We start from the raw sequence: 18,353 nt of genomic DNA on the forward strand, positions 1-18,353 counted from the left end.
AATGGTGGTGCAAGGGAGGAATTACCAAATCTATTATTCTGCATTGCATGATTTTAATTTCCTCACTGTCTAGTTGTGATAGCAAGGCTGGAAGTCCTAACCTATAGGCTAAAAACGTTCTTCTGTGAATTGTTTGATTATATCCTTTGTCATACTTATATTAAATTGTTTAAATGCCTTTTCACTTTGTCTAACTTGTACAAACATTTTAAATTTTGTTGTAGTGAGTCCTCCATCTTTCCCTTTATGATTCATGTTTTCTATTTGAAGAACTCTTTCCCCATCCCGGTCATAAAAGTTATTGGAAGAAAATGCAAGACTCAATTTAAAGTGTGCTTTTCACTTTTAGCTATTTGATCCATGGAGGATTTATTTTTGTATATGACTTAAAGTAGAGATAGGATTGTATTTTTCCCCATATAATAAGCCAAGTTCCCCAGAGCATTTAGTAAATCATCTGGCCTTTGCCCACAGATGCTGCCTAAACTGTGTCTGCTTGCCCATTCACTGTGAAGTCACTGCTTGACTGGTGGCTAGAATGGCCTAGAATAGTGCCCTAAAGACAAGAGTGCTCAAAAATAGACTAAGTATTTATACTTCTAAAGCCTACATTCTAGGGACACCCTTCAGATCTTTGTTTGAGCATCTCCCCTGGGCAGCTTTCACTGACTCACCATCCCCCATACATCCATTTCTGCCCACCAACCAATACTATGGTGGTACAGGGAGAGAGCTAGCAAATCTATTATTCTGCCTTGCATGACTTTAATCACACATGTATCTTACCTGCTAGGTTCTTAGTGCTCATTCGCAGGCATCAGGTCTTTTTCATCTTGTTCCCTCAAATCTAGCATGTGCTAGTGGTCATCTGTCAAAATTGTTCTAGAAATTTTGTTATAAACTTACCCCAAATATGACTCCAGAAGGGTTTTAGGGCTAACAGGGCACAAAACAAACAAAATTAAACTACATTTTGATTTCCTTTCTTTAATACTCAGCTACAGAGATGGTATGACATTTAATTACATATTTGCTTTCATTTAAGTTAGTACAGCAATAAATTGTGAATGTTGGAAGAAAGTAAATATGCTTAGCTAGAACAAATATTACTCAGGATAAAAATACGGATACACAAATATAATGCTAATCATGTACAGTATAGACCATCTTATAAAAATGTGTACATGTATGGGCTAAATCTGACTAAAGGGTGAAATTTGTTTCCTCTATGGTAATTACAACAGAAGACTTAATTGATTTCAGCTATGATGTGGTTGCTCAAACACACCCACACACTCACATGTATCTAAGAGGGGAATTTTCCATTAAGTAAATTTGGAAAAGTTTAAAATTTCTGGTTCAGCACTTTAGAAAGCCATCCCAGGTAAGCTTTATCAAAATATCTGATGTTGGTGTCATTCACAAACACTCAGGGATAGGTATTTAAATGGAAATACAACAAAGTAATGGGAAAGCAACTTAGGTCATTTTATTTATTATATACTTATTTGTTGTCTGCTTCTCCCACTTAATTCACCATGATAATTCCAACATTTACAAGAGAGCCTGGCAATGAATACATATGCAGGATGCAAACAAGTGCTTATAACAAGACATTATTAAAGATGAGGAAGATATAAATTGACCTGGAGTGGGAATTATTTAGTCAAAAAGAAATAATCTTGAACGCATAGATTCTATAATCAGATAAAGCTAAAATTCCACTGCTCTATTGAGGCTATGGATCAAGTAACACTTTTCAACTGAAAATGAAATAATAGTTGAAAAGGGATTAAAACCCTTTAGAATTTTGGCAAGCCAAGCCCAAATCACTGAACTCTCCATTGCAGATCTAATGGACAGCTAGAAACTGAATAGGAGGATTGTATATGAAGACCTTGGTTCCAGCCATGACTATGTCACTAAGATTCTGGCCAAGGAGGCAGTTTCCTCAATTATAAAATGGGTTAAGAATACTTGCCCTGCCTTCTTTACAGAACTGTTGTAAGAATCAAGTACAATGAAAATTTATATATACTCATGCTTTGGTAATCTATTACAAGGAAGGTATCCTAATTACAATCTCCACTGAGAACCCAAATGTCACAGTGGCTGGCACCGTGCATAGGCCATTGGGTCTCCCTTGAAGGAACTTGCTCATCAAAAAGTGTCAGCCTCCAGCTGCAGCTCATGGCTTTGCTTTCCCTGGGGAGCCTTTGGTAGTAACTTAGCATGGGTGTGTACTAAGACCCGGCATTTCTGCCCAAAGACTTGCTCCGGATCTCACCAATGGACTGGCCCAGATGCTCCCTTCCCAGCCCTGGTCCTTCTCCCTTATCTTTCTCAGGCATTATTACCTCCAATAGATGTTTGCATTTCTAACTCCTGTCCTGGCAGCTGAGCTCCAGAAGATCTAGCTAACATGGTCCCTCAAACCCCAGTCATCTAAAGCAAGCCCTATCAATATTGTGAATTTGATATTTATTTTCAGAGATTTTTCATATGTGTAAGTATTATGGGCCTTTTATGGTGGTTGATTTCTACTTCTTTTTCCCCTCTGAGCTGCATATCATGCATTTATGAATATGAGGAAATAAAGCATTTAAAAAATATAAGTCTTATAAAATGCTAACCACCACTTGATGTTCATCTACTTCAACAACAATGTTTGAGGAGACTCAGAAACATTTCCTGAGACATGGCATTGAATGGCATGCCCCGGTGCACAAGTGAATCAGAGGTCTCAGTGATCTCCTAATAGCCCCCTAGAGTGAGGGTCAGATTCTTCCTGCACACAAACTTGTGGCCTCTGCAGAGTGTTTCCAGGCTGGCCTGGGTTTGCTTGACCAGTTGAAAGTGGCCAGCAACCATACTGCCTTCAGCTCTGAGAACTCTGCTCCTTAGCAGCCAACCTCCAATTTAAACACTCTTGTCTCCTGGTTCATATGTTACCCTGTGCAGGCGTACTGGAAGGCAGGCTCAGTTGGGTATCAAGTGTTCCCACTGTCCAGAGAGCTTCTTCTTGCTGCTCCTGACCTGACTTAGCATCATTCTTTCACTGTGACTTTGTGAAAAGGCAGCCCGTTCAGCGGCTGGTTGGTTTGTAGCTACTAACAGCTCCCCCAGAGCCCTTGTCATCTGATTTTTAGACAAGTGATAATCCTGAACATTATTTGTATTGTTTTCATTGATGTCTTCTAACTGATGTCTTGCCTTCTAATTCTATTTTGGTTTTACTTCTGCATTAAAGCTGCAGTTACATAAATACTCCATAAATTTCCCATGTGGGCTTTGGTAACACTTGAAGTCATTATGTATATTAATTTCACCCAAAACTCTTTTTTTTTTGCTTAACTTATTCCACTACAAGAGTTTATTTATATATTTTAATGTGGGCTAATCTCTATTTTCAAATTGTGTGTGTGTCTCTCTTTAATTTAGCTTTTTACTGAACTTGACTGTACAGTCTCATAGAGAGTGTACCTGGGAAGATGTGCTTGGATAGAGCCAGGCAAAGTGGATAAAAATCTGTGCTCTCATATTGAGGAAGATCAGTAACCTCTTTGAGCCTCTGTTTCCTCTTTTGTACTATAAAACAGGAATAAAATGAAATCCTCTTAGCCTTAAGAAGGCACAATATCATGAAGGGAGCAAGGTTCCTGCAAGACAGTACTAATTGGAGGGCAGTTCTTTTCTCCTTTGAATGGAAGTCCACAGTTGGAATTTTAAAAGAAATTGTCATTTTACTTCCATGTAAGCTTAGCCCCTTACTATGAATCAGGTAATTCCATTTGTCTTAAAGCTACTCTAAACAGAGTGTGCAAGAGACTAGTCCTATGGCCTTTCCACACTGTACTGAAGCCCTTCTGATTCCTGTCTTTTCAGTGATATTCACCAGTGCTCTTATTTTCCTGCTACATTATTTCCTTATAAGTGAATGTCCAGAGGAGCTAACATTCAGCAATATCTTTAGCGTAAGGAATCACAAAAACATTGTAAATTCACATGTCCAAACATTTCTGAAATAAAGGAAGTCAGGGCCAGGTCCTCTAAAGAGCATAGGTTTGGGAACCTTACATAGGTTTGTCGTGAACTAGCTGCGAACATTTGAGCAACAGCTTCTTGTCGCCTTTGTTGCTCATCTGTCACCTGAGCATAATGATTAAGCCTATAGTTTGTTCTTTAGCAGATGTTTTTTTTTTTAAAGGTAGCTTTTATTTTTGCATCTTATAAATACTTCTTCTGTAGTTTGAACTTTCAAAACCATGATTGATTTTCCACTTTTCTTTACTATAAGGCAAAGTAATCCCTTAAAGCCACAGAAAACCTTTTGAAATAAATGAATAATGATGGGAGCACTGGATGCACTGAACTGAAGACAAAACCAAGCCCAGGCTACCAAGGTGAGAGGTGTCTGCTGAAAGGGGGTGGCCGAGTCAGGAAGCATTGCTCCTTGTGGATTCCAGTTTTATCTTTCCCGTCAACCAGTATGATGGGAAAATACTTGTAGTGTTCAATGATGTCTTCTACTGAATTGAACTTCTGAAACACAGAGAAGAAAATTAGAATGTAAAGATCCTTTGTGTCTCTAGCTTGAAGTACAGCCTATTGCCTTTTACTTAGGGAGGAGGTTAAGTCATCTGAAATGTTTTGGATTGTAAAGGTGTATCAGAAAATGATTAAAGAAAATAAAAGAGGATGTGGCAAACAAGGTTTTGAAGGATGAGGGATAAGAATGGTAAGACAATGAGGGAAAATAAAGATGCTTGAGGCGACCGAAAGTGAGCAGATCGAGACTTGGTCTTCATTTAGTGACTTGGTGGGAAAGGCTTGCTGTGACCTTTTCCTCCGTGAAACCCTCTTATCCTGACACATCTGAGTAGAGTCAGACAGAGCAGTGATAGCCACAGGGCCATTGGTAGTTCTTGGAGGGTTTAGCTTCCTTCCCTGGGCTGCTTGTGAAATAAAGAGGTGGCTTTTTATGTTTCTAGAGAGGTATAGAACAAAATGAGATGGTGGCATAAGGGAGAGCAAGATTATCTCAAGGTTAGGGGGATTAGGAAGTGCTTTGTGGAAGATGTAGAACTGACACGTTCTGTACATTCTGGGTGATTCTAGATGAATGGTCAGGGAGGGTTTAATAAGAGTGGTAAGAGGAGAAAGACGCATGTGCAAAGAGGTGTTGGAAACCTGCGGGCGCAGCCAGGGATTCCTGTTAGCTGCGCTGGATGAGTTCCTGATAAGTCTTTTGGTCGCTAAGTAGCAGGAGCTGGCTCAGCCTGCCTGCGGGCCTCAGCCAAGGCTGATCCTCCTCAGCCATCTGGGAGGTGAGCATGGCAGGTAGGATGGCCTTCCCTGAAGAGCTAGGGAAGCTGCAGCCCAGAGACAGGCACTGACTTACTCAGGGATCACACAGCCATGGGGCCAGGACCAGGAGGGGAGCCTGCCTTTTCTGGACACGTGCCTGTCCCTTCCTTTATGGCACCTTGTCTATGGCTTATGATCCTGGTGTTCCATCAGATCAGGAGAGGGACCACCCAGCCAGACAAGGGGGGCTGCTGGGGATGGCTGCTTCTGCTTTGGTCTGTCTGTGCAGGACAGCCCAGCCCAGAATGCTCACAGGCCTTAGGGACAGCCACCCGCAAGGGGATTGTCAGGTCCCCGACCTCATGGATGGCATTCAGGTGGGGAAAAGAGCTTCCTGCACAAACAGGTCATTTCACTTAGGGATGCCATGCTGAGAGAATCATCAGCTTGAGGCTAGAACCCAGGGGCCTCCCTCAGGGCCGTGCACGGCTGCTGGGAGGGGACTCTGTTTTCCTCAGGGAGCACCTCACTGAAACCCTGTGACTGCCCTGGCTGCCTCCTCTTTCCCACCACACGGGGAACATGTGGCAGGCATCATGTTGGTGGAAAACCATGAGGGAAGGCGCATGGGATGGTGCTGCTCCTGACACTGACCAGTCTCCGGACCTACTCCCTTCCTGTCCTTCCTGGTGACTGAGTCAACAGACTCCTCGCTCCCACCTAAGCTCCTGTGAGTTGGGTGTGTCTTTTCACACTTACAGAGTCTTGATTAAATCTGTAAGTGACTTGCCCCTCTGAGCCTGTCTGTTACTGATCTGTGGCAGAGTTTTCAATGAGATGACCCATCTGTCTGCCCTAACAGGTATGCAATAAATATCTGTTCCTACTTCCTGTGAAGGAAGGTGGTTTCCCAGTTGTCCAATGGGGAAATTAATTGTTCTGCTACAGAAATTATAAGTGAAGGGCGTGTGGAGGCCGCCTGCTTGAGTTCCAAGCTGGGCCCTCCCCACCCTCTAGCTGTGTGACCTTGGGCAAGGTTCTTTCACTCTCCGTCTCAGGATGTCTGTTTCCAAACACTGATGGTAATGCTGCGGCGTCCTCTGAGGGCCATGGTGAGGATTCATTGAGGTGGTGCATATACAGCATTTGGAAGAGCTCAGTATGCAGGGAGTGCCCAGTGAGTGTCAGTCATGGCTGTGACCTCCTCCTTCTAGGTTTGCTGAGAACAGGATGAAAGAGCAACGACTTCACCAGAGAAGTTTATGGACTCTCATTGTAAGTGTTTGGGGAGAAAGGACATTTTTGCATTTCATTTCCAGTTATACACGAAGGGCAGGCCTTTCTTTCTCTTTCTTCCTACTTGACAAAACTAAGTGATTAATGAAAAGAACTTTTCATGCAGAACTCTTGCACAAAATTGGTTAACCCACATAGCACAAAAGAAATCCTCTTTTCTGGTATTAATCTCCAGAGGGAAATGCTTGCTTTGTATTCTCATTCCTGCTTTCTTTAGGATGGCCTCGAAATAATGAGTTCAATGTTCATTGTTTTAATAATCTACTATATGGATGATATTTTATATGAAATTCTAATTTTAATAAGTTGTAGGGAGCAAGGCAGGAGCAATAAATCATACTGTCATTTCTTATTATGCACTTGTAACGATAGGCCTGCAGCTGATGTATTACCTGAAAGAGACTTCTAAAAAAGATTACATTTAAGCTCTTATTTTTCTATTGAATGACTTTTTTTTTAGGAGGACAGCAAACGTCATCCTAATATTAGATCTTAACGTTTGTCAAAACCTTCTGTGTTTGCCCTATATACTAACTGTAGTCCATGTTTCACTGCTGGAAAGGCAAGTCAATTTGGTTGGTATGCACAGGGGAGTGAAAGAAAATAAGAGAGAAAAAGAAAGTGAGAGATGTAAAGGGAGAGGGAGGAGAGAGAAGCAGAGAGGGGACGTGAGAAACAAGCCATGGCTTAGTGGTTTGTCTCTGTCTCCTGGTTTTCAGTTTAATTTGTCAAGTGAACGTCTATCATAATTTTTAGCAGCTTATCATAAACATTTGCAGGGCAAGGAAAAGTCTGATGACCGAAATTCCTCCGTTCCATAAGCTTTCACAGAATGTTGACAAACGTGGTTTCTGAAACTTAGATGCAAGGTTGATGTTTGGTAGCAGGTAAAGCTCTGAAGGTTTATTAATGGCAGGTGCCTCACTGGCTGGCCAGGGGTGATGTTATGTCAGCTGCTAAATATTCCCAGTCTCACTCCTGCTTAGGTACGTGTATAGACAGACACAGATTAGCAGGGTAGCCCCTGGATGTCAGGGACTCCACCTTACTCCACTCTGTGGCCCCAGAATGGAGTATTGAGTCTAGCACAGTGTAGGCATAAAATGAATGCTTGGTCAATAACAGAGCAAATAGTGCAGGGGGCTGAATGGTGGTTCCCCAAAAATATGTCACGCCCTAGTCCTTGGAATCTGTGAATATTATGTCATACATCAAAAGAGTGAATATTCCTTGACATGACAACAGATGGGATTAAGTTAAGCGTCTTGGAAGGAGGAGTTATCCTAGGTTATCCCTAAAAGCAGCCACTTGTATCCTTGTAAGATAGGAGCAGAGGGAGGTTCATTCAGAGAAGAGGAGGAGACGGAGTGACCACAGAGGCAGATTGGAGTCAAGTGGCCAGAGCAGGAAGACAAGGTCTGCCGGCCACCTCCAGAAACTGGGAGAGCTGAGGAAGGATCCTCTCCAGGACCTCCAGGACCACCTTGCTGTGCTTGATTTCAGATTTTTCCAGAGCTGCAAGAGAATACGTTTCTCTTGCCATAAGCCACCGTGTTTGTGGCACTTTGTGACAGCAGCCTCAGGAAATTAAGACTCTGGGTTCTTGTTAAATCTGAGTTTCTAGGCATGTGACTAAAAGAATGACCTAAATACCTAACATGCAGCAGCAAGGTGGGCTTTCCCAGGCTTATTCCTCGCGGGCATATGTGGGTTCGCTCGCCTTCTGTGCTTGTGAGGAGTGTGGACAGGCGGTGCCTTCCAGGGCCTGGTCCACCCTGCTCCTGCAGGTCCCACATCCCAGTGGGAGCTTTGCCTTGCCCATGCCTGGGAAACCCCTCAGGGAAGCACTTCCAGGAACCGTTGAAGATGGAAACCGATACCTGTTAAGCAGCTGGCTCTGTGTGTCTAGCACTCTATTTACATCATCTCGTCTTACACTTAAACTACCTCCCTTGAGACAGGTGTTGCTGCACTGTATGTGCGGTTAAATTCTAAAGTTTGCGAGGCAGCCAAGAAACCACACAAAATCCAATTATCCTTGAAAACCCTGTGTCTCATCTCGGTATGTTTGTCCCGGGGAGTCAGACTGAGATGCTATTTCTTTATTCAAGCATCAGATGGAGCCGCTAGCAGGTGGCCTGCATTTAGCAGAGCCTTGCTGTTCCGGACACTTCCACCTTTTTTAGAAGATGGGAGATTCTTCCTCAGCAGGACAAAGGGCTGGCCTGTGACAGGCAGGAGGAAACAGAGAGCAATCAACATGCCGGGCTCCTGGCACCAGTGCTCGGCTCATTCAGGGGAAAGACAGGAAGGGCCACCTATACATTGTCATTTCTCACCCAGTGCTTAGCACACAGTAAGCTTCGTGTAAGTGTTAGCTATTTTTCAACTGGGCTGTTTTCAAGCAGGCTGGGGAGTGTTTGTGTTTGGTCATGATGTTATCTGAAACTGTATGAGGATGCCAATAATTTTATAGACTACACCGAGCTCCAGGTTTGCCATGTACTAGCTGTGGCCATGGGCCAGTCACTTCATATTAGTGTGCCTCAGTTTCAACATCAATTAAACGGAGATGTCAGCAGCACCTACCAACACAGGGTTGCTCTGAGGATTACATCAAGTTAAAGAGTAATTGTTAATTGCACAGAATAGTGCCTGTGCATAGTAAACATAGGTAAGTTAAATAAGTAGACAAAAAGAGAACTCTTGCTTGGCAGATGCATGGGAGGAGAAAATTCTGCAATAACCAAAAAAGGTCTTCTTCAAATAGGCATTTGAATCTGCAAGGCGTGCTTGGTGACAATAATTTGAGCATCTCTCTTGGAAGCTGATGCTTTAATCTATGGGATGCCATAGATGAGAACTGCTCACCTGCTGAGGCTGTCACTGATCTGGCTGACAAGCTGATTAAACATTATTAGGATAGCATCACAGAGCTGCTGTTTCCTTGTTTTTATTGGCAGCCCAAAGTATGACATGTGGGGAAAAAAGAAGCTGTAACCTCTTGGGGTCTGTTTCCTCGCGCTCATAAAAGGGGTTGAACAACACATCTTCCCTGGGGCTTTGGCAAGGACCAAAGGAGAGAGCAAATTAACCAGCAACTCCAGGGGGCCATGCACATGTTAGGGCACCTGATTTCCATTTTATGTATTCTTTAAAGAAAATGAATCCTTTGTCCTAAATAGTTAAGTCATAGAAAGCCTTTTTTTTTTAAAAAAAAAAATAGAGAAATTCTGTGAGCTTGAAGAAGATATAGAAGGATAAAAGGAAACTGACGTGGAAGTCCTTTAGCCGTAAGTATCGAGATGAGAGGTACTATGTCCTAGGTATCACAACGACTCAGTCATAATAATGAAAATACAATGACTAAGATTTATCGTGGGCTTGATGTGCTCTGGGAAGTATTCTGAGTGCTTTACAATCATTAATTCACTAATCCTCAGCACAAAGGGAAAAAATTGGCTACTTTAGTTTTGAATGAATGCTTTCTTATTATGGCTGTATTTAGCAGATTTTTTGTATTAATCTATGCATTCACTCATGCTCTCATTTAGGCCAAAACTCTCCCAGGCTGTGGCAAAGCCTGGTGAACTGACCCCGTGCTGGGTGGGTCATACCTCTCCAGCCATGTGTCATTCTCAGCAAAGGGCTCTAGGTTGGACAGTGGGTTTAAGCTGGAGTCTGCTCTCAGCAGCTGTTAAGGGGTTCACACACAGGCCTACCTGGACCCTTCTGGCAGCCCTGGCAATGTTCCTTATTTTGATATCTATTGAAGAGCAATAGATATTTGTGTGGCAGTTCAGGCTTCACACTGTATTAGTTTTCTTGGGCTTCCTTTATAGTACTGTGGTGGGGGGTTGGGTGGGGAGAGCTTAAATGACAGAAATTTATTTTGTAATAGGTCTGGAGGCTGGAAGTCCAAGATCATGGTGTCGGCAGGGTTGATTTCTCCAAAGGACTCTCTCCTTGGTGGGTAGACAAGTGTGTAGATGTGTCTCCTTCCTGTATCCTCATGTAATCTTCTCTCTCTGTGCATGTGCCCCAATCTCCTCTTCTTATAAGGACACCAGCCATTTGGATTATGGTCCACCCTAATGACCTCCTTTTACCTTGAGGACCTCTTTAAAGACCCATCTCCAAATACAGTCACATTCTGAGGTGTGACCTCACTGGGGGTTACTGCTTCAATATATGGATTTGGGTTGGGGACACAGTTCAGCCCATAATCTATACCAACAGATAAACTAAGGTCTGGGGATGCTAAATGAGAATCACTAAATTATAAGGTCTAGACTTGAACATTTACATCTGAAGAAACAAAATCTCAGAGAAGTTAAGCACCTCTCCTGAGCTCACATACTCAGCAAACAGTGGCGCACAACTTGAACCCTGCCCTCCCTCCCTTCCTTCTTCCCTCCTTCCTTTCAAGAGGAGTTCATAGCATAGCCTCTCCTTGCCCTCTCATTTACTACCTGTGCATCTCTAGCCATTTTCTTAATTTTCTGAGCCTCAGTTTCCCTACATCTAAAATAGGAGGAATCGATATATCAAGGAGTTGAGGTTTAAAATGAGATAATGTAGACAGACCAGGTCTAGTATAAACAGTGAAAAATCAATCATCTTTCCCCTTTCTGTTTGATTTGTTTATATGGTTATTAATGAATGCTTTAGTTGATTGGGTCTTTCACCCAGCCACCCATCCCCAGATCAGTACTGAGCCCTGGATGTTGTAACTCAGCTCACATTCGATTTGCTGCACAAACCTACTGACTGCTGCTGCTGACAGATACTGCCCGAGATGCCTGCTGTGGGAGCTCAGCGCTGGGTGGGAAGGATTGTGGCATTAACATCAACAGGGGGTTCTGGGAGGCAGAATTCAGATGTGTCTTGCAGAATGAGTTTTCCTTAATGGGCAAAGCAGGACAGAGGATGCATGGAAGGTCGGGACTGGCTACCATCCCAGTGAGCTGAGTTTAAGACAAGCATGGTGGTGCCGTGGAAGGCAGCTGGCAGGAGTAGGTGACACTGTCCACCTCCAGGGTGGCCCTCTTTTCTCCGACCCTGCAGGCATAGGGTGTGGGGCCTAGACTTGGTCAGCATACTCCCAGCTGTCCCCTTATTTGCTGTCTTTAGCCTGGAAAAGGGAAGCAGTTAGGTAATACCCACCTCATCTCCTCTGAGTCCTGTCCCCAGGGCAAACTGCTGATTCTTCTCCAGAAAGCGGATTTTCACGTTGTAAACTTTGTTCCCATAAAACACGACCAAAACGTAGGGTTCTGCCTTGGATTTAGCGGAACAGTCCCGAACCAAGAAAGTGCCGTCCTGCAGCAAAAGGGAGAATGATCATCTTCTCAGGCTTGCTGGCGCCCCACCTACCCGTGTCAGCAGCAGTAATGCTTATGGGTGTGGGATTCCCGATTGACTTTAGTTTTTGAGAAACCAGTTCTTTCATTCATTTTAATTCGGGAGCTATTTCCTGAGTGTGCGAATGTGCAAGGGTCCTTGCTATTTTCTGGGAAGTGTACCATTCATGCGCACTCCCTCCTTTCAAGCTCTCCGTCATCCGCTACCGTCCTCAGTGTCATGCCTACGACCTTAGCATGATGTTCGTGGGTAAATGCACCAACCCGTCTCCCGGTCGTCTCTCGTCACTCCTGTGGTCTCCCACCCCTGCGTCCTGGCTCCGGCAAAAAGCCACATTTTGCCAAGGCACCATCTTGCTTTGGTGCTCCCAGATTTTGCACAGGCCACCCCCTTTGCATGGAGTGGCCCTCTTGCCCCTGCCAGGTGTGCTTGCCTTCATCTGCCTGTGTTCATATGCTTCCTATTCTGCCTGATGCTCAGGTGAGGCTTTTTGTATGATAAATCAGGCCTCTGTGTGGAGAGACGTCAATTAGGGTCCCCCAAAAGAGACGTGGGGCTTCCAAGTCCCGGATACCAGAATGAGTGGAGAGACTCTGAGGGAGGAGAAAACAGCCACGGGTGAGGTGAAGGCTAGCAGAGAGTGAGGGAGAGGGGACAGAATCGGCATTTAGGAGGTCAGAGGGAGAAGGACCCCCAAGGCTTCAGTGTTCCGGAGGCCAGGGGAGGAAGTGGAGGGTCTCCAGGTCAGCGGTGTGAAACGGTCTGAGGGCCAGGAGGAGGCAAATTACACCGAGCAGAAGCGATCAGGTGCGCTCTGGGAATAACTAGGATGAGCGTCTGGGCGTAAAGGGCTAAGAACTGGGGCAATGCTGCTGTGCATAGACACACCTGCAAGGCTTAGTTTTGTGGCTATGTCGTGTCATTTATATGATGAATAGTACTGAGAAATCTGTAACTATAATGTATAGATTCTTGTATAGGTGGTTATAAATGATGTGGAAAGAATAGATCTATAAACAATAGATCAAATTAGATGTGTGAAGTACTATTTATTCTTTATATAGATATTAAATATAATAATTTATATTTATAGCCATTATATAATTCTTTATAGCCTATATTTAGTGCCTATATAGTCTATAATATTTATAGATATTACGGATATTGGTATATATAATGGTTATAATGCTATATAACAATACTGTAAATATATGAACTTTACAAATAATACTATGAAATTATAGTGATGTTGTAAACATGCTGGCAGCTAAGGTTTATTGAGAGTTGTCCTCAAGATGCCAAGCACTTTGCATACATTATTTCATTTGATCTTCATGTATAATGTGAGGAGTTATTTTATCCCCATTTTACAGGTAAGGAAGTTAGGGCCTCATCGCTTAAGTGACTCCCCTAATGTGTCACAACTAATCAATGGAATAGCTAAATGTCAAGTTCTTACTTTTTAAATATACCAGCCTCTGAGTATATAATGTGGGATTGAGGAATTTTCTAAAACTTGTTCTGCCTAAATAATTAAATTCAGCCATAATTGAAGTCTCATGACTCAAGCACAGGACGTTGCCAAAGCTCAGAAATGGAGAGGAAGCCAAGGTGCATGACCGATTTTTGGATTTATCATCTGAAACTCTGCAACATGTCTGTCATAATGACTCTGGGCAAGATCTAAATTAAATTATCTTTCATACGTGGGAAACACATTTTGACAAAACTGAGATGGAGTAGGAAACAAAATGGAAAATGTGAAGTCATTTAACTGAGATTGTTCTCTCGATGCTTTTTGGGGGAGGCAGAAGCAGGCATGTGGAAGGGGAGTGACGAGAGCATTGGCCGAGCACCCACGTGTTGCCAGGAGGGCATTATGTGATGTGTACATTGCTCTTCTAGCACCATCCACACAGCGGCTCCTGGAAGCAGGTCTCCTAAGAGCAGTTGTTTTGTTGGGAAATAGGTTCAAAGAGTGCAATGGCTCACTGGGTGCTGGTTAGCCAAGAAGAGGCCAGGTTGGAGCTGGCCCCACCACTCCACTGTTCTACCCGGCACAGGTCAGCCCTGGCGGGATTCCCTGCCGCGAGGGAAGAGAGGGTCCTAGAGGCAACGCATCGCCCAAAGAACTACAGTGGCTACTAAAGGCAGCTGGGGTTTTGTGAAGACAGCACTGCTCTTGGGTCCAGGGCTGCCCCTTCCTCCACATTGTGGTGGAGACCTTAGTCCCAGTTTCCTCATCTAGAAAATGAGATAATTCCATTTATTCCTAATATGTTCAAGATATGTTGTTAGCCACTATATTAGTTTCCTTCTGCTGCCATAACAAATCACTATGAATTGAGTAACCTAAAACTCAGTTTATTGTCCTATAATTCTGGAAGTCAAGGCATCATCATGGCTGTGTTCCTTTTCTTGGGTGGGTGAGGGGGGCTTTAGGGAAGAGTCTGTTTCCTTGCCTTATCCAATTTCTAGGGGCTGCCACTGGTCTTGACTTATGCCCCCCTCCACCATGTGTGACTCTGGCATTCCTGCCTCCCTCATAAGGATTCATGTGATTACGTTGAACCCACCCAGATAATCTAGGATAATCTCCCTGTCTCAAGAATCTTGGTTTGATCCCATCTGTAAATTCCTTTTTTCCATGTAAGGTGACATGGTCACAGGTTCTGGGGATTAAAATGTGGACATCTTGTGTGCGGGGGGGGGGGGTATTATTCTGTTTACCCTAGCAATTTACATATAATTTATCTTATTTAATTTTATAATATCAAGACTGAGAGCTAGGTTTTATTAAAATTTATTGGGGACCTATCATGTATTTGACCATCTACTAATAATTAGCTTACTCATTCATTTTTGTATTTCCTCACTCAATAATGACCTCTCTGCTGGTTAGTTAAGGATGGGTTTTGATGTTGCATCAATCTTGAAAGCCTATCACTTCTGAATGATCTTTATGGTTCTCTGCACATAATAGAGTGGTTCTTTTTAGTAGTTGCAAATAATGATTTGCTTCTTGTGATGATGGTTGCAGTAGTCATTTGATCTGATCTCAAATATGCTAGTTTTTCTCTCTTTGTGGTCAAATGGTAGGTTTGAACTTTCCATCCCTTTTGAAGTTAGGTCTAGTTGTGTGATGTTGGTCAATGAAATAGGAGCAGGCGTGTAGTATGTTACTTTTGAGAAGATGCATTAAGAGCCAGTGTGTGAGTTGTGGGAACATACATTGAGATGGGGCCTCTGGGGGCCTGGGCCTACCCACCCAAACCTGTCTTAAACATGGAGTTTAAGCAAGAAATAGAGTTTTGTTAGGCTGAGCAGCTGAGCTTGTGGGGTTGTTTGTTACTACATAACCAAGCATATCCTGACTGTTACACCATTCATGAACCCTGATGCTTTGCTGAGAAGTGGGACATAAAGACCCAACTATAATGAGAGGAAATACCTGTAGTAAGGGGAGGAAACTTGAAGAAGGCAGAAGGAAGCCACCTTCCATTGTGACCTCCATTTTTACCCCAGCTCCCACATTTGATCTCCAAAAGAGTTCCTGAGGGTTGATTTTACTATTTTCATTTCATGAATAAAGAAAACTACACTTGAAGATATTTAGGCACCCGAGAAAGTCACATGGCTGATAAGTGACAACCAAGTCTCAAATCTACACCTATGTGAGATCCCCCTTTCAGTAACATCTGCTGCAGGGAGAATACAGGTGACGCAGGAGCCCCTACGTCAAAACCCTGCTTGTCCTGTCCCCTGACCTATGGGCAGAAAGCCACAAGGTGATCGATCCGAGAAACAATGAGGTGGGTCCCATAGAAGGAAGGTGTTACCTTGTTCTCCTTCATTAATGCCTTTTCTACAGCCTGGCGACTGTATTCTCCGATGTACCATTCGTTGTGCTGGACATCCTGCTGTACAAGTTCAGTGATGAGTATTTGAGAGTCAATGGGAAATTCTAATTATCAATGAATTAAAATTCACTTTTGGCCCACCAGTGCCAATTCGTGGTTTGATTTATAGTTCATAAGCAGCATCAACGTTCTGTCCCTGGATCTGGAGATGGGCGCAGTAAAAGTAACAGGCATGAGAAGAATCTGCCTGTCATGGAGAGTAACCAGACATTTCACTCCATCTATTGAGAAAGGCCCTTTGGCATCATGTTCAGAATGGATAATAAATCCTCTGTCAATCAATGCTTTCAGAATCTGCCCCTGCCGAAGCTTACTGCCGTGGGATGTATATTGTTTGTAAAGCCTACATGGCCCCAGTCATCATAAAAACAGCAGGGAAGAGAAAGACAGGTACAGATTGAGAGCACCTTTGTGCCACTTACCTGAAGTCACATGCAGTGAAACTAGCATTTGAACCCTCGTCTATTTGGCTTTCTCTCTGTGCCATGCTACCTTATTTATACCAACTGATTTCTTTTGATTATAAAATTCACCATCAGAGAGAGGAAGAGCAGTCAGAGAGATGCACCACAGTTCTGCAATTCCTTTACAGGGTTCCAAGGATAATAATATTAAATAATTTCCTACGTGAGTCCAGTATCTCTAAGGCCCTTCCTTATTTATTACCCTGATCCATCCCTGCAATAATCCTGTGAGTTACGTGGAGGCTCAGGAAGTCAACATCTGTCACGTGGTTGCCAAGAGTGAGGGCTGTGACATCAGGTCTTTGTTTTCTCAAACTGGGTCCCTGTCCTCCCAGGACAAACTGATCCTTCTGATGATGTGCACACCAAGCATGTGTGAGCGCCTTTGGAAAAGGTACGAGCCTGAACTACACAGCCTCACCTCCTGCCACCCCCTAGTCTGACGACATGAATCTGGCCAACCCAATGTTTGCTATTCCCTGGACACACACAGCTTCAGGGCTTGACATGAGGGTGGAATTCCTAGCTGTAACTGCCCGGAATCCCTCCTGCTCCTCACCACCTCCTGTGCCCAGATCTGCCATTCTCTTCCGTCAACTGGGGGATCAAAGCCACCCCTTATCTGAGGCCTCCTTTGGATAATTCCTTTACCTACTCTCTGCCCCCAGGAGCAAGTTGGTGCCAGGGAGGTCCAGCAATGCCACATAACAGGCTTCAGAGACAAAGGGCGCCTCAGAGCCCCATTTCCCTGTGGAGGTGTGGGTTCTCTGAGCTCAGAGTGGTCTGCTGCTCCTGGGGGGCCTCTCAGCCAGTCTGGGGGATCAGCCCTGGTGCATTTCACCTACTCTGGTTTTATTTATTTGTTCAATCTGTAAGACACGTGGAGATTTTTAGAGGTGTGTTTCTTTGGGCGTGGTTACAAGTGCTGCTGGTGGGTGAAGACGGTGCTCAAACACAGCACTGAGCTACTCTGCATTCCCAGGACAGAGAAATGGTCCCCCTTCAGTTCTCTTCTAGCGCTTTGCCTTATTCAAGAGGAATGTCTCATTTTGGTGCTACTATGTGGCCATATCTCTCTGGCATTTCTAAGTTCTCCTTCATCATCAGAAGAAAAATCCTTAGGTGGAGCCATTAGGAAGTGATGGGATCTTGCTACAATTTAATGGCCTTGTTTTGTTTGAGCTACAATGACTTTAACGTAATGTGGTAAAACGTAGACGATATAATTAACCATTGAAACCATTTTTTAAGTGTGCAGCACAGCGGCATTGAAGGCATTCGCATTGCTTTGCACCCATTCGCCACTGTCCATCTCCGAAACCTTTCCATCACCCCAAACTGAAACTATGCCTTTATCTCCTCCCCAAGCCCCGGTAACCACCATCTTCTTGCTGTCCCTGTGAATTTGCCATAAACAGAATTGTATATTTGTCCTTCTGTGGTTGGCTTATTTCACTTAACATAATGTTTTTAAGGTTCAACTATATTATGCATTTCTTGTTTTAGAAAAAGATTTCATTCTTTCTTAGAGCTGAATCATGTTTATACACACACACTCCACATTCTGTTTATCCATTTGTCCATTGAAGGACACTTGGGTTGTTATCACCTCTTGGTTATTGTAAATAATTCTGCTTTGAATGTGGGTGTGCAAATATCTGTTTGAAGACCTGTTTCAGTTCTTTTGGGTTTATATCTAGAAATGGAATGCTGTAATTAGTTTTCAGTTTGCTTTCTATCCATGGCATGTTAATACTGGTTTTCTATTTAGGGCAGTGATACAAAGTGAAAAAAAGTCAACTTGAAGAATATTAATACAAAACATTATTAATAGTACATGGATAGGTCACAAATCATAGAGGTGCATTCAAAGAATTGAATCAGGGAAATCTGATCTTTGGCCAACCTCTTCCATGCCTGTGAAGAATCCAGGCTCTGGGACAGTGTGATTTTGGATAGACATCTAGTTGGAACACAGGGATTCCAGTGCTTCTGAAGGAGA

At 43.5% G+C, this 18,353-nt stretch overlaps 1 protein-coding gene across 1 annotated transcript in view; it reads right to left on the bottom strand.

Moving 5' to 3' along the window:
* Window positions 1–4,286: 4,286 nt before the first annotated feature.
* CLNK (cytokine dependent hematopoietic cell linker) overlaps window positions 4,287–18,353 on the bottom strand; it is a 178,527-nt gene continuing 164,460 nt past the window's right edge. The window contains exons 17-19 of the mRNA XM_036921105.2: window positions 15,807–15,884; window positions 11,770–11,925; window positions 4,287–4,542 (exon numbers count right to left, since the gene is read on the bottom strand). Of these exons, the coding sequence (XP_036777000.2) occupies window positions 4,396–4,542; window positions 11,770–11,925; window positions 15,807–15,884 (381 nt within the window). The 3' untranslated portion in view covers window positions 4,287–4,395. The remainder of the gene's footprint in view (window positions 4,543–11,769; window positions 11,926–15,806; window positions 15,885–18,353) is intronic.

The sequence above is a fragment of the Manis pentadactyla genome, chromosome 5 (assembly GCF_030020395.1).
Source record: "Manis pentadactyla isolate mManPen7 chromosome 5, mManPen7.hap1, whole genome shotgun sequence".
NCBI lineage: Eukaryota > Metazoa > Chordata > Mammalia > Pholidota > Manidae > Manis > Manis pentadactyla.